The sequence below is a fragment of the Telmatherina bonti genome (genome assembly GCF_933228915.1).
Source record: "Telmatherina bonti genome assembly, chromosome: 13".
In the NCBI taxonomy this organism is placed as follows: Eukaryota; Metazoa; Chordata; class Actinopteri; order Atheriniformes; family Telmatherinidae; genus Telmatherina; species Telmatherina bonti.
This window is the reverse complement of record NC_136611.1, coordinates 33377766-33394706: the sequence shown is the minus strand read 5'-3', so window position 1 is coordinate 33394706 and position 16941 is coordinate 33377766. Positions and strand designations below refer to the sequence as shown.

At 37.3% G+C, this 16941-nt stretch overlaps 1 protein-coding gene across 1 annotated transcript; it reads right to left on the bottom strand.

Moving 5' to 3' along the window:
• Window positions 1-814: 814 nt before the first annotated feature.
• imp4 (IMP U3 small nucleolar ribonucleoprotein 4) lies at window positions 815-5918 on the bottom strand. The gene is made up of 9 exons (XM_079251124.1): window positions 5859-5918; window positions 5056-5164; window positions 4895-4978; window positions 4706-4815; window positions 3608-3740; window positions 3250-3404; window positions 3082-3176; window positions 2189-2262; window positions 815-1159 (listed from the first exon to the last, which is right to left on the bottom strand). Exons 1-9 carry the CDS (start codon window positions 5859-5861, stop codon window positions 1047-1049), a joined length of 876 nt encoding a protein of 291 aa, XP_079107250.1. The 5' UTR covers window positions 5862-5918; the 3' UTR covers window positions 815-1046.
• Between the last annotated feature and the right edge of the window lie 11023 nt (window positions 5919-16941).

Genomic DNA, 16941 nt, shown 5'->3' with positions numbered 1-16941 from the left:
TTTTGTGTGTTATATAGACCTGTTGTTCCACAGAAAACAGTCATGTGGGGAAACTACGTTTAATCTGCAGCAAAACTGGAAAGCGGAGACCCATCCAATATGGCGACGACGCTCAACGAGGCATCTATGTAAAAATGTCTATGTGCACTTGTCATGTAAATAAATTACTTTAATACTTCAGTATACAGTTGTGCTCATATGTATTCATCCCCTTTCATTAAAGAAAAGGCTGAATTTACAACAGTCACTCAAATAACTGGAGACTTAAAAAATGACTAAAAATTTGCAAAATAATAATTTAGTGATATAAGACTCTTGTTTTTTCATTTAATTGAGTTGAAGAAAGAAAAAAAACAAACAAAAACAAATTGGTCCTGGACAAATTAGAGACTTTTCTGTTGAACAGTGGGACAAAATACCTGTCAACAGGTGCAGAAGTCTGACTGAGAGGAACAGAAAACACCTGACTGGAGCGGAAACATTAAAGGATTGTTCAACTAAATATTGGTTTACGAGTGATGTAATATTTAATAAATTTTGTTATTTGCTTTTTAAATAAATGTTTCTATTGAACCAGAATTAGAAAATAATGTAATGATTTTCATAAAATTTCTATTTATTGTTTTAGTCAATTTTAGCTTATTTTACAGGCAGCTGTTTTTTTCCTGCTTTAATGAAAGTGTATGAATAAATATTAGCACAACTGTAGCTTATGGAAACAATTACATACCAACAACAGCATGTTATATAAATAACAGCTTTTATTTATTAAAAAAAAAAAAAAAAAAAAAAATTATCTTTTATTGTTGCACTATTAGCTAAACAACGGTCCCCAACACAATTAAAGAAACGAGTTTATTACAAAACGGATATATACAACAGAATATTGATTTCTGTCACTCAACATGGAGTTAAATTCTCCACTCATTGGAAAAATGTACATAACTTGCGATCATAAATCTTCAAATGTTTGTCAGATCCTTCAAACATTGAATAAACTCCACAGTACAACACAAACGATTGATTTGTTATGCTTCATCTTCTTCCTATTGAACGCTGAGGAACCTCCTTTTCTTTGCTGTGTGAGTGTATGCATGGTGACGCCATTCAACATCTGCAGTGCTCTCATTCTCCAAGGTGCCGAGTTTGATCATGTACACTAAACAGAAGAAAAGCACATTGAAAGTTGTTACGCATCAACAAGTGGAAGAGACACAGAACAGAACTGTAACACATGGAAAATGCAACAAAATGAGTTTTAGTGGCATTTTCTAACCAAACTGTCAAGCTCTGCACAAGTCCGAGTTGTGTCTCGCAGCAGGAAACTTTCTAAAACCTGCAGGAATGAGGATCCCTGATAAAGTATTTGTGAACGAGGAAATAACAGGAAAAAAACAACTTGAAGCTTTAATGTAAATAATTTATCACTAAATTTTCATAAAACATATTTCACCGGATTTAATAATGAGATGCAATCTAATTAGATATATTAAGATTTATTAATTGGATATAGATATTATTAAAGTTAACAGATAAATTAAGTTCTTAGGTGTTTTTATTGAAGGAAGTCCCATTAACGGTAGAAAATTGCAAATAGTTCAAACAACTGTGATGCTACAGAGCGTTAAGGATTCTGTGTAAAATAAAGCATGACATTTATTCTATAATTCTGTGATTGTTCAACATTGGACTTGTTGCGTTGAAACATTAACTTTTAAACTCTCAATCTGTCGCTGGCGACGTAAAACGCCCCTTTCATCCCAGTCATGGTCATTAAAGGTTTAATAATCCAGATTTTATTTTTTTAAACAAGAGCAGAGACAGATCTATCAAGTCCATAAGAAGCATAGCTATAAAAAGAAAGTCAGCTATCTATTTGTTTACACTGTTCTGCAGGTGATGTATAAAACTCAGAGGAAAACTTTTCCAGTCAATCTGAGACACACTGAATAAAATACAAACCTATTATAATTTAAAAGGGTTTGAGGTGTTTAAAAACAGATTCAGAAGCTGAGTGTTGGAGCAAAGTGTTTCTGTGTATCGTCTCTTTACGGGACAATCTGGATCAAGAAGCTAAAGATGAAAAGTACTGTTTTTTTTTTAAATGAATCACTGAACTGGAAGTGTGCCTGATTGTTAGGATCAGTTTGGCTGGAAAACAAAGATAAATAGAAACATCCATACTTACATTTCATTTCAAACCTGGGTCCTACTTCTGTCAACTCGATGTTCTTGTGGTCCGTTTTCTTGTAGGTGTGGTGTCTTTTCAAAAGAAGAAAAGACTGAAGTGAGTATTTATTTGCAACAAAAATAACTTTATACTACAAATTACACTACAAATGTACTTTTGCACCAAGCCAGGGGTGCCCAAAGTCGGTCCTCAAGGGACACGGTCTTGTAGGTTTTCCATGTATCCCTGCTCCAACACACCTGACTTCCATTAAATGAAATGAAAAATACTTTATTAATCCCCAAAGTAGTCGATAATAATAAATGGAATAAACACTAATAATACTGTAAATAAATACCGTATAAATAATAGGGGTGGGAAAATCAAATTTAAAAAAAAAAAAAAAATCTGGATTTTTTGCTTTACAATTTTAAAATCAATTTATTTGTTAAAAAAAAATCAATTTTTTAAAATAAATAAAAATAATCCATTATAAAAAAATTTTGTCCTTTATATTGATCTTTTTACTTGTCTTCTTGGCAGCAGAATGATGGTCTGGTGACTGTTGTTTTTTCCCTCATTGAAATCAAGAAAAATGAAAAGGTTTAATTCATTTATTTTGTTTTTAATCTACAAAAATCAGCAGTATCGAAGAATTGTGAAAATCGCAATTTAAATCGAATCGGCACCCAAAAAAATCGGAATCGAATCGGGACAAAAGGATATCGTCACAGCCATAATAAATAAATACTGTAAATAAATAAATACTGTAATAATAAATGGATCCAACAGCCAATGAAGTTCTGTACAATGACTGATTAGTTTGAGTCAGGTGTGTTGGAGCAGGGCTACATGGAAAACCTGCAGGTTTGAGGCCCTGGAGGACCAGAGCCGGACATCCTGACACCAACCTGAAAGAGATGAAGTCCTCTTGGTTGGCAAATGTGATGACACGCCTACTGTCTTCCTTCGGCACTGGAAAAAGATACTTGAGGATATTCGACACCTGTGTGAGCAGAATTAATCAGCTGTACGTTTAAACAAGAGGTGAAAGAGAATATGAGCAGCGCACGGCTCACCCTCTTGCCGAGCCGTGAGGAGAAGTTGTGAAAAATGAGGTGAGGGTAGGCCTCAGACATGGTGCCTATGTCCGGAACGTCGTGCCTCATTACCACATTGTAAAGCGTGAAGTAAGCCGTGGGTCCAAACGGCAAGTGGCACACCACCAGCCCGTCTGAAAACACACACGATAGAGAAAAACCAGTCAGATCTTTCAGCACCGCAGGTTACAGCGGCTCACAGGAGCAGTCTTCGAGGCTAGATGGTGAAAATAAACCCGTTATCATATGAATTATATGTTAAAGGTCTGCTCAGTCAAGCCTACAAACACCTAACAAGGTAAATATGAACATATAAAATGTGTGTAAGCCAGCATACCCGGCTGTCCTCTGGTTTCATGCAGAATGACGAGGTCCGTTACGTTGTTGGCTTTACAGGCTCGCACCAGCGCAGCGATCTCATGGTTCCCTCTGTTCATGCGCTGAGCTCCAGGAAACATCAGCTTCACCTCCTGGAAGACGATGTGTTCATGCATCGCATCACTCTCTGCTGCATTTTCAACATTTCCAGTTTGTATTTCTTGCAGTAATAAATAATCTAGAGGCAAAGTATTGCACCTTTCATGTACAATACAATTCACTCTTCTTCAAATATCTCTGAAGCCTTTCAATAAAATGTTTTTAATTCCTGCTTTCATTTCATAAAAAGAACTATGTGATATTACTCTCTTTTTTTCCTTTAAGAAAAATCACATTTATTTGTCTAATATTCAACACTTATTTCTTCAAGCAGCTCTTATTTATTAGGAGGTTTAACACTGACAACAGTCCCTATAATCCACAGCGTGTCACTAAATGCAGCATTAGTTTTGGAGAAATGTCACTGAAAAGTTTAATTAGATACTTTTTAGTTTGGGCACATAAAACTAAAAAAAATATAGGAAATATTTAACCCCTTGCTGCCTGAATTTATTTACAACAATGTAAATAAAAAACACAGAAAAAAGACTGGCATGAATCATTGAGAATTAGACACAAAATAAATTGACAATAAACACTTGGTTTTATTGTAGCCTCCATCTTTAAAAAAATGCCAAATTGGATTAACTACCAGTATATACTGATACTTAAAAAAAAAAAACAAGCAATAAAAAAACATGAACAAAAATTAATTAAAGAAAATTAGATTAGAAGAAATAAAATGAAAAAAAAGACCAGAATTAATTAGTTGCAAAATTGTGACAATAAGCAACAACTTGTTCACATTCATCAGTTACCATACATGTCAAACCACAAGACTTTTATCTCAGGACTTTAAAATGTGGATGAGGAGAAGGAAGAGCTGCCAGCAGCTCAAGATTCACAACTGCATTCAGTGACAACAAAACAACGAGCCGCAGGTGATGTGAGAACCATCACACAGCTTGCTTACATCATTTTCTCTCCTCCTCTACCCTGAACCCCTAACCGGACACACCTTGGCAAACATTTTGAGTCTGGAGCTCGGGTCTCTGGACGTAGTGACCATAACTTTAGGATCTTCCACTCCAGCCCACTTGTACTCATCATCCACGTGAGAGCTGACACCTAGACGAGTGGAAAGATTCAGCTGCGAGAGATAAATCATAACAAGACACTGTTGACAGGGGGAGTAGCCATCACTTACCTTCTGCCCCTTCATCATCATACTCCAGTAGTTTCTGCAGCTGCAGGGCATCTTTGCGCACCTCAGTTGGTAGGAGACGATTTTCTGCAGCCATGAACATCAGAGTGTGTTAGAGCAGGATTTTTAGGACCATTTACAGTGTCGGTCTGTTATCATCTCACCCTCGAGTGCACCCTTCAGCTTTTGTTTCTTTTCCTCTATTGTTCTGAGCCTGTCCTCTTGTGCCTTCCTGTACAGGTACTCCCGTCTGAGTCTCACCTCTCGACGAAGCTACAACATCACAAACAATGTCTTTAATCGTAAAAGAAATGAAAATATTAACACCTCACATCACTGCTTTCCTTGTGAATAACAAAGTCCATATGTAATTTTAGCATGAATGGTTTTATTTAAATAGTTTTTTTTTAAAAAATCTCTAATCATGTAAATTCACAAGTAGTTGTCACACAGGTGACGGCTACCAAGGTTTTTATCTTTAAGAGTCTGAATCCACACAGATAGGCCTTTATTTTACAGAACTGAATGAATTTGTCCATCATAAACAACTGTTCTGAAATCTTTGGCAAAGTGATCCTGACATTCTGCATTAGAGCTTTCATGGTTGATCAAATCATTGATCATCCCAGTGATAAAGACAGGAGATGTACAGTAAACACCAGGCTTCATTTCATTACTCCCCCATCTTTGTTCTGACCTGCAAACATGAATCCAACTCAGAAAACTAGACACTTTTCTAAAACACTACATGTTAACCACAGTTTAAATATGTCTTTATGAGTTTAAACATTGATATAAAACATTAGTAAATTGGTTAGTCAGAGGTGTTTTAGCTCACAAGCAGGAAAAGAAGTCGGTAGACAAATTCCTGGTGAAAACTTTGTAGTTTTCAAATGAAAACTTTCATATCAAAATGCTGAAACACTTGACGTTAAAAAAAAAAATAATACCATGATTTTTAACTTACCATTTTGCTGCTAGTTAACACGCAGGAGCTCACATGGGCACAGAGAAGCTAGCATACAAGGTCTTTCCTCATTGGCTAGTGAAACCGCCAATAAGAGAGCTCGATACTGAACAAGGAACCACGTGACCACATGACACGCAGCCATTCACTGAATAAAAATTAAATGAAAAATACTTTTATTAATCCCCAAAGGGAAATTCAATTCAAAAGGAAATTCAATGAAAAAAATTTATATATTATAAAGTTAATTTCAGCAGGAAAATAATCTATAAACACAATTAAAATCCCATAACTCATTAATCTGGAACCACAGGTGTGTTTTTTAATTAATTAATCTAATAAAGCCGTTTAATTATTAATTAGTCAGTTAGTTTATTTTGTTTTGTTTGTATCAGTCACAATCAGTTTGTCCATTTCCAAAAAACAATCAAGTAAAACAAAAACAAAACAGGCAGAAGCAAAGCTTGTATGCCTAATAATGTACACTTACATGTAGAGTTACCTTAAATTATACAAGTAACAAAAGCAGATGGATTACATACACAATGTGTGACTTTTATAAAGAAAAAGGAAATATATATTTATATAAGGAAATCAGTCTTACATTTGATGGAGAGAGAGAGTTATACTTAATTATGACGCATTCTCCACCAAATTTTGTGATGTATCAGAAATTTTTTGTATAATAATTAAAGCAATTTCTCAAGTATCAATAAACATGGTGAAAGATGCATTATATTATGTGGCATTAAACAGTCCTTCTGTCATGGGCTCAGTTTTACAGACAAAACATTGCACCTATAATAGCATACCAGAATAAAAATAAAAAAAAACAAATAAATGAAGTAAAAGAAATAACTCTTATATAATTCTCTAAAATTATTAGGCAAAAACTTTAAGCCACTCCTTGCCAGGTTTATGAATAAGTTAATGTTCCATAAAGCTTAAAAATGGTCAAATCTAAGCTAGCCATTTATAATTAGCTTTGTATTGTTTTTTACAAGACCTCTTGGTTTATATTTTTGCACTTTATGTTTTTTCTTTTTCTGTTTCTTTTTCTTGTTGTTATTACTATTCTACTTTACATTCTACTCTACTGGAGCCATTTTCTGTTTGATATTATCTCAAGCTCAGTCTGTAAAGGTTAACTTTATAGCTTTTGAAATGGCTTCATGTAGCTAATATATGTTATAAAATAAGGTGGAAAAAATAAAGAAATAAACAGGGTAGACAAGTAAGAAAGTTGAATAAATAACACATAGACAGACAGAGAGAAAAGGCAAGTTTATTTGAACAGCACATTTCATGTTCAAGACAATATCAACGTGCTTCACATAAAACATTAAAAGCATTACAGCGGGATCCAGGAGGCACTAAAACCAATATCTAAAAGAAAGTGAAAAAAAATAAAAAAAATAAAAAAAAGATAAAGTTACTAAAATGAAGTGGAAAGGAAAGTGGGACTAGGATAGACAGACAGTGGAAAGATAGATAGATAGACAGACAGACAGACAGATAGACAGACAGACAGACAGACAGATAGATAGATAGATAGATAGATAGATAGATATGTAGATAGATAGATAGATAGATAGATAGATAGATAGATAGATAGATAGATAGATAGATAGATAGAGATGTAATTTCTATGCCTATGTTTACCACTAGATGTCAGTAATTCTCACACAGAGTACTTGTATGCATGCACATTAAACCAGAAAAAGGAGAAAAAAGAAAAGAAGGGAAGATGGAAAGTTACAGCTGAGCAACAATATTGCTGTTTATAATATTCTGGACAAATCACAGAGGTGTATAAAGTAGAAGCAGAAAGTAGAAGTCCTGTCCAGCTGCTCTTACCAACCACTAAACCAGGTGAAATTAATCAGCTCAGCTCCGCTGCAGGTAGATGAGCCTGTTAGTGAAAACAACTGTTCTAAATGTACATGTAGATCCAAAAAAAAAACATGGCAGGACTTCTACTTTATTTGTACTTCTACTTCTACTTTATACACCTCTGCAAATTAAGCAAAGCAAAAAACAAACAAACAAACAAACAAAAAAAAAACTGTAGAAAGTAAAAATGCATGAGAGCTGACATGACTTATTTTGGATACTTATTTCTTGTATTTGCAATATAGATGTTAATTCTTGAATAAATAAAGAAAGAGAGATCAATAAAGTCCATTTCAATAAGGCAGAGGAGTTGTACAAGCCTTTACTGGATCAGGCAATATTGCGAGAAGAGGGATAACATCAGTGCGTGTGTGTGTGTGTGTGTGGTTGTGAGGTGTTGTGGTAAGGGGGTGGGACATTTCCTGAAGTTTCGCTACTTTTATAAACTTCTCTTCCTCTTCACATTTCTTGGTTATGGACCGTAACCAGAATATGGATTTTCTAATCTTCACATTACTTTCAGCTGTAGGTAAGTGTGCTCATGTTGCTGTGAAAGAAAACTTTATTTCAGATCAGAGGATATAAGATGAGATCAGCAGTGTGCTTTTAAACTGTTTCTGCAGGTTAGCAGTGGGACTAATGTAAATGTTAAAGCAAAGACCTTTAACATGATATCAGACAAGCAAACTGGGGCTTTTGTCTTTTTCTTTTATTTAAAATGTAGACATATTGTCTCTAAACTGTCCTGACTGTAATATCTCCTGTTGGTGACTGTGTGCAGGTGTGTGTGAAGCAGTGTTGTGGCAGAGGTTGTCATGTCCTCATGAGCTGAAACACAAGGGCCTGCAGAGGGTTTGGTGCCAGAAGACGTCTGCCGAGTGCTGCACCGGCTTCACCTTCAGCCAGGACGCTCACATGCTGGATGGAGGCAGACTTAGGGTGACCCAGGACTCCCAGTCCTTTACAGTGGAGGTGATGGAGCCTCACCAAGGAGGGGTGTACTGGTGTGGTGTGCTGAGCAGAAATTACACCATCATCAAATTAGCGGAAGGCTACTTCTACAGCTGTGAGTCAAAGGAAATATCAAAGTGATCATTGATGAGATAAATATGTGCTGGAAGCATGTTTAAGTATTTTTGTTGTATATATATATATATATATATATATATATATATATATATATATATATATATATATATATATATATATATATATATATATAATTTTTGGAAGAATAAGCTGGCTGTCCTCAACTAACCCAGCAAAAGTGTACTCCCAGTGGCAGGGTAAGCCATTGGGAGTACAGTGGCAGCACCCTCTCTGAACAAGGTCCAGTTGCCATCACGGTGGCTCACGGTGAATCTTAGGTATGAAGAACTGGTCAGCATCTGGCCCTGATATGATCCATGCCTACTGGCTAAAGAGACTGACTTCACTCTATGAATGCCTGGCAGCACAAATTAACCAACTCCTGAGGGATGGGACTCACCCTGAATGGCTGACCAAGGGACGAACAGTCCTGATACCGAAAGACCCACTCAAGAACCCCCTCAAGGGATCAGTGCCATCCAACTACCAGCCAGTAACCTGCCTCTCCATGACATGGAAGCTCCTGTCAGGCATCATAGCGGCTAAGGAAAGTGGGCACATGGATCAATACATGGCGGAGACAGAGAAAGGCATTGGCAGAGGAGCCGGAGGAGCCAAACACCAGCTGCTGGTTGACAGAACAGTCGCCCAATACTGCAAAACCAAACAGACAAACCTGTGCACCGCCTGGATTGACTACTGGAAAGCCTATGACTCAATGCCACACATAGATCCTGGAATGTCTGAAGCTGTACAAGATCAATGGCAGCATAAGGACCTTTGTTGCAAACTCAATGAGGCTGTGGCAGACCACCTTGGAGGCCAATTTCAAGCCAATTGCACAAGGCTCCATCAAATGTGGCATATATCAAAGAGATGCCCTATCCCTGCTGCTGTTCTGTATGGGCCTGAACTCCCTCAGCCAACTAATTAACAAGACTGGAATGGAATGGGGCCACCATCAGCCACCTTCGGTACATGGATGACATCAAGCTATACGCTAAGAGTGAGCGGGACATCGACTCACTGATCCATCGACTCTTGAGCCAGAATTTGTCAGGTTCCTAAGTTTCCTTTAGAGTATTATTCAATCAGATACAAGAGGAGAATGAAATCTTCCCAAGCCGCATCCCGAAGCTGCTCCGTTGGACTGAGATCTGGTGACTGTGGAGGCCGTTGGAGGACAGTGAACTCATCGTCATGGTGGAGATGATGTGAGCTTTGTGACATGGTGCATCATCCTGCTGGAAGTTTCCATCAGAAGATGCTACACTGTGCTCAGAAAGGGATGGACATGGTCAGGATGGATCTATGTTTTCATGATGTTTCCAGCAGATTCAGATCGTACCATGTGAATGTGGAGCTGAAAGGGAGACCAACAATGTTTTTCCACATTTTTGACCAGTCTGGGTCCCTGAACAAACACCAAACTGCTTACTGGGTCAAACATGCCAGCCCACTGCTCTCTTGATAATAGATATGTGTAAAATGCAAACTTTTTCCCATTTGGGATTAATAATGAAAAAAGAAACAAAAAACAAAAGAACTATTGTCCAGTTCTGGTGAGTCTGTGTGAACCCTGATTCCTGTTCTCAGCTGCCCGCTGTGGTTTTCTGCTGCCATGGCAAATCCAAAACCCATTTCTATATTGTATATATGTGTATATAGACTACTGCTTCCAGTCAGCAGAGCAGTGGTGCTTTATTAAAATCCAACATCAGTGTCTTTGCTTGTCCCACAGCGTTTGGGGAGATCATCTGGAATTTAGCTCGCTGGATTCTGCTCGGTCTGGTGCCCCTAGTGACCCTTTTCACCTACGTGTGTTGGTCAAGTAAGTTGTTTTTATTTACCACCTCACTTCAATGCTTCCTTTTAGACAATCAGGCGTGAAATATGGGTCATGCTGCTCTACACAGGACGTAAAAACTGAAAGTATGAAGTTCAGGGTCATGACCATCATATAACAGGAAGAATCCAAAGATTCTTTTAGTTTTTTTTGTGTTTCAGTTGATTATGGGTAACTGGGTTAATATGAACACAGCTTTTACCTTGAATGTCTTCAGTGTAAAGGTAATTTTAGAGAAACTCCTTTCACTCACAGCTGGTCCATCAAAATGCAACATCTGCATTTGTGATGTTAATTGTCTTTTTTTCTCTGGATTTTTAAATAAATGATAATTTATTTATAACATTTATCATCATTATAAATGGCGGCCATTACCTGAGAGCAGCCTCTAGACGTCAGACATTCATAATAATTCAGCTTTGGGAACTCCTGCAGCTTCCTACCACCTTGAACAGGGATTTCCCTTATGATTAAAATTTTTACATGACAATTTTTTATCACAATCAGATCAAGCTGTTCTTCATGATAGGGAGTTAAAGACAGGTTTTGTTTTTTTTTAATGATTTGAGGCAACTTAGCCCTCTGATGAATGAATTATTAAAAAACAATGCCACATTTTTTCATATGCAATTTTTTCTTCTAAAGACATAAATAGATGTGCTTTTCTTTTTATATTTTTTGACTTTTTATTTAGTTTATTTATTTGGTCTTTTCTGTAGAAATATTTGTAAAATAATATATTGTATATTGTAAAAGACTACGAGTACTAGTTTCTTGGCCAGTTTATCACTGACGTAAATCATGAGGTGTGCCGTGAGCTCCAGGGTTCAGTAAGCAGACTAGATCTGGGACGATACGATTTTCTCACAATTCGATTTTTAAAGATTGTTTGGATGCCGATTTGATTGAAATTAAGATTAATAAGTATGGCTGATTTTTAGTTGCTATTTAAACAGCAGACCATGTGAAAAAGTTGCATGATGACCAAGTTTACAGACTTTACCACAAGCCAGATTTCCCCAAATAAAGAAATCCACTCAGAGTCCGTTTTTAAGATTTTTTCAGCTGTAATATGTCTAAATCAGCTTTTTGAACTTTTACTCTTGTTGCAAAAGCTTGAACTGCACATTAAAGTGCTGGTTTGAGTGTCTGTTGGCTGTTAGCTCTGCATTTACCTCAGGATGGGATCTTGATAGATAGGCAGTAACGTTAGTCGTGTTATTGCAGTATGCGACATGTTCATTACAGAGTTTACAGACAACTTTCCACATGTCCTTTTCCTTTCAATGGATCTGAAATGTGTCCACGCGTTTGACCTAAACTGTGAAGATTGAGGATTTATCTCTGCATTTTTGCAGTTTGTAAACAGAAGACAATTCTCCATTTTCTGTTTACGTTAACGTCATGTTGCAAGACAGTAGAAGAGAAACATGTCGCCCCCTGCTGGTCAAAAGCTGTAACTTCTTTTCCATCTGGCATAAAAACATGTAAACATTTGAAAATGGAAAAAAAAGGCGTTTTTTTTTTAAAGCCAAAAAAAATCTATATAAAAATCATAAAACAAAAAATCTGATTTTTATTATGGGAAAATCTTTTCCCCCATCCCTATGGCAGACAGTCGCAAATTGCACCAGACACACAAACCAGCATTTAAATGTATAGGCAGGTAAGTACCTACTTAGTCTAACACAGTGGTGTCCAGCTCCAGTCCTTGAGGGTCACAATCCTGCAGGTTTTCCATGTATCCCTACTCCAACACACCTGACTCTAATCATTCATTGTGCAGAACTTCCTTGGCTGCTGGATCCACCTCTGTCTAACACAATTAAGATCATAAGAGACCATTAAAAAACCTGCAAAGCTAGCTAAGTTATTCAGTAGCAGCCCAACGACTATTTAACTTTATTTCATCCAAACCAATCACATATGTCGACGTTTTTCCTTCAAAGAAAGTTGAAAATTGTTTAAGCCTCTCTAACAGGATCATCCCTCTGGTGAGAACGTCAAGATACTTTGTGAGCGAAGCATCAATTCACTAATTCTCTGTGAACATCCGCAGACCATTGGCATAGTGCGGCATATGATTATATATGGGTGAACGGACTGTGCATGCACAAACACGTCGTTAGGAGGATATGAGAAGAAAAGGCAGAGCAGGACTGTGCCTACGGCTTTGACCGTACAGCGCAGGGGGAGTTGTGCAGCTTCTCTACCTGGCCAGGAGGAGGCGCTGTTGAGTAATTTTTATTTAACTGTGAAAAGCACAAAATCAATATGTATTACAGGCTGGAGGAAATTATCATCTGAATGATTATATTAAAGATAATAATTATAAAAGTGTGAAAAATACATAAAATAATGATTAAAATGGAATAATTCTATTTATTTATTTCTGCCGTGACTGTACACCACAGGAAAATTTTATACTATATTAGTTTATTCTACAGTGAGTAGCAGTGTGTACGGGGACTCTCCTTTTGTCCACTAAAGGAGCAAAATTGCAAATATACCATCCTCACTTATGAATATACAAGAAAACAGTCTTTAAATAGGTGTCCAGTGGAGTGGATATGATGATTCAAAGGCTTAAAATGTTCATCTCTTGATGCGTTTGTCTGGATGATGATGAGAAATGAAGGCCTAGTCCCATCGAATGTCTCCTGTAACTGATGTTATTTTGATGTTTTTTATGCTGTGAAGACCAAGAAGTTGCTTCACATGAGAAAAAAAAACTAAACCCCACATTTCCAGAACAGTTTAAAGTTTTTTCAAATGCAATCAAAGTTTTAATCTGTAATTTGTTACTTGATTTAAACTTCTATTTGACAGAAAAGTCATCCATTTTATCAATATAGATGCATCCCCATGGCAACAGAGGCTGAATTTTGCAGCTTGTTCCCATTAAAACCTGGATCTTTTTCTTTTATCCTTTTATCCCACAATGGCAGGTGAACTGGTGCCCAGAGGAGTCACTGAAGTTCATGCTGGGCTGATATTTGGCTTCTTCTTTGTGTAACAATGTGAGGTTACACTGGATGCAGCAGCAGATTGTATTTAGTCAAAATAGTTTTTAAGATTCGCAGAAGTCCATGTGATTACATCACAATGACACGTTCATTTCCCCCGCAGTGCTGCCTGAAGGCTCAGAGGTCTGTTGTCTGAGATTTCCTAAATCTTTCACCTTTGTTTTGCTCCATGGGTGTTAAAAGACCAAAGTTCTTTCCAATCTTAGATTACATTTCTTTTACCAAGGACTAAATTAGCAGCGTTGCTCGACATCACATACTTAAAAACACAAAGACTTTTAAAACTTTGATGGAGCCTCTTTTTATACCTAATCCTGGCACCCTTGTCTGTCTCCATTCAGTCTGAAGACCATAAAATCTTCTAGCTCATGTTATTGATATAATATACAACATTACATTGTTTTGTAACTCACTGTAGAATTCAGATCAGTACTTTTCACTTTCACATGTCAGAAAACCTTCCAGTCATTTCAGAAATGTTGTAAGATTCATTTCCATCACCAGGACTGAACTAAAACATTTTTATTGTGTTTCCACAGAAAAAAGAACATTTTGCATTGAGGTAAGACATTTTTCTTTCTCGCTACATGAGAAATGTTTATTCTCAGCAAAATTCTGTCATGCTTTGCTTTTTTGATCGTATTCCAAAAAGTTGGGATTCTGTGTAAAAGGCAAATGAAAATAGAGTGCAATGATTTGTGATATCCGACGCTGAAACTGAGACATTTTGTGGAAAATTTGAGCTCATTTGGAACCTGATGGAAGTAGCACATCTGTAAAAAGTTGTTCCAGGTGATATTTGCCATCATGTAGCATCTCCTCTCCTCTTTTTTTTTTTTTTTTTTTTTTTGTTCTTGTCCTGTCCAGCATCCTGACAGCAGAATGATGGTCAGGCTGCCGTGTTGTGCTGAACACATTTACGCTTCCATGACGCTCCGCTTGGTTCTGTCTTCTTTATTTTATTATTTATTTCATAAGTCTGTTGTTTCAGCTTATAACTGCTGGACCGGACTGGAAAAAGAGATAATACAGAGAAAGGATGAGGGAAAGAGATGGTGGAAAATAGACAAATGATGGAGAGAAAGAGAAAGCAAAGAAGAAAAAAAACTGAACAAAAAGTAGAAAACAAGACACAGCAGCTGTCACCTCTTCTCTACAGAAGAACATCTTTAAATAGTTTGAGAATCAAGTATCTAAAGTTTAAAAGAAAGCACAACAGACCTCCTGAGTAGAAACCATAAGTAAGCAGCTGCACAGGCATCTCCTCTTCTTCTAACATCTGGAAACATCTGGGAAGTGAGGCGAGCAGCTGCTGGAGTTTTAGGAGAGGAACGTCTCGTTCTGGTCCTGATGCAGGATTCCAGCTGCTTCCATGATGCTCCAGATGTTTTGTACTGGTGGAACTGGACTGCAGCAGACCAGTTCTCCTGTTCCACCATCAGGATGTGGTCCAGCATGGTGGAAGGTCTTCCCTGAAAGAGACGTTGTCTGGATGGGAGCAGATGTTTCAGCATTGATGGAGCTTCCCAGATGTGGAAGCTGGTTACGCAATCGGCACTAATGCAACCCCATCCCATCAGAGATGCAGGCTGATAACAAGCTGGATGCTCCCTCTCCTCTTTAGTCCATGGTTTCTAAAAAGGATTTATTATGATTATGATCCATCTGTCCACAGAACAGGTTTCCACTTTGCCTCAGACCATTTTAAATGAGCTCTGGTCCAGAGCAGACGGCGGTGGTTCTGGATCCTGTTCTCATATGATGGAGCTTTCACCTGCATTTGTAGATTTCACAGTGAACTGTGTTTCTGGACGTCTTCCTGAGCCCATGTGGAGATTTCCAATAGATCTTCATATCTGTTTAAACACAGGGGTTTAAACAGAAATGGCAACCATGAGCATCACATTTTAACTTTCAGCCTTGTCCCCTGCTTACAGAGATTCCTCCTGATTCTCAGTTTTTTATGACAGTGTAGACTGAAGATAGTGGGAACCTCAAAATCTTTACAATTTTATTTTGAGAAACATTTTTCTGAAATTGTTCCTTGATTTTCAGATGCAGTTTGTCTCAGATTGGTAGACTTAATGTCTTAGAGGAGTGGTGAGCTCCTGTCCTCGAGGGCCGCAGTCCTACACGTCAGGAGTTGAGCTGCTGCAGATCAGTAGGTAACTAGCAGACTAGTGCAGTGGGATGTCAAGCTCTGTAGCAGTCTGCTAATTAGATCTGATGTGAGTCAGCTGTGTTGCAGCAGGAAAACTCCCAACACTTGCAGGACTGCGGCGCTCGAGGACCGGAGTCGCCCACCCTGTCTTAGAGATTCTGCCGACTCATGTCACTGACCCGCTGCAAGTTAACCCAACTACTTATAAAATGCTCTTACAATTTGTTCCAGTTACTTTTTCTTGCCCGTTTTAATTTTACTCAGAGCAAAACGTCTCAGCTTCAGCATCCGACATGCTGCTTATGTTCGGTTGGGATGAAACTAGAAACCATTGTGTTCTGTTCTTATTCACATTTTCACTGCATCCCAACTCTTTATCGTAAGTTAACTTATTTGTTATTATCTCATGTGTTTGTTCAGAAAGCAGAGGAGACGTACGATGACGTCGCTGCGAGCGAACTTCAGACTGATCTGCAGAGTAACGATGCAGCATCCTCCATGGAGACGGAGTTATGAGAAGCTTCTGCACCACGGCTGCAGATCATGACGTTTGAAGAAAGAAGAGGAAAAAAAAAAAAGACTTTTCTCTCTTTTTATGAAGAAATAAGTTTGCATTTATTGGACAAACTGAGGCAAACTCACACATAGTGTAAAGATGAAACATGTCATGGGTGAAAAATATATGAAGCACTTTATTCCAAAATGTTTTACATCCATTTGGGGAAAAATCCCTGAAATCAAAATGTCTAAAGTGCACATCGTTCTGAGGAATGTTCTTACATCTGACGTGACCGTCCTTTATTCAAACATTTCAGTGGCATTGTTTCCACAGGCTGTAGGTCATTTTGGAACAGAGCTCTTCAGATGCATATGCATATATATATATATATATATATATATATATATATATGTATATATATATGTATATGTATGCATTTATTTTGATATACTTTTTACATTCTTTTCTTTCTGTACATTTAAGTCTCATGCTTTGCTTGAAACTGTAACCAGCATTTATCCTTAAACAAGACAAAATAATAATAAAAAAAAAAAAGCACACAGTATTTA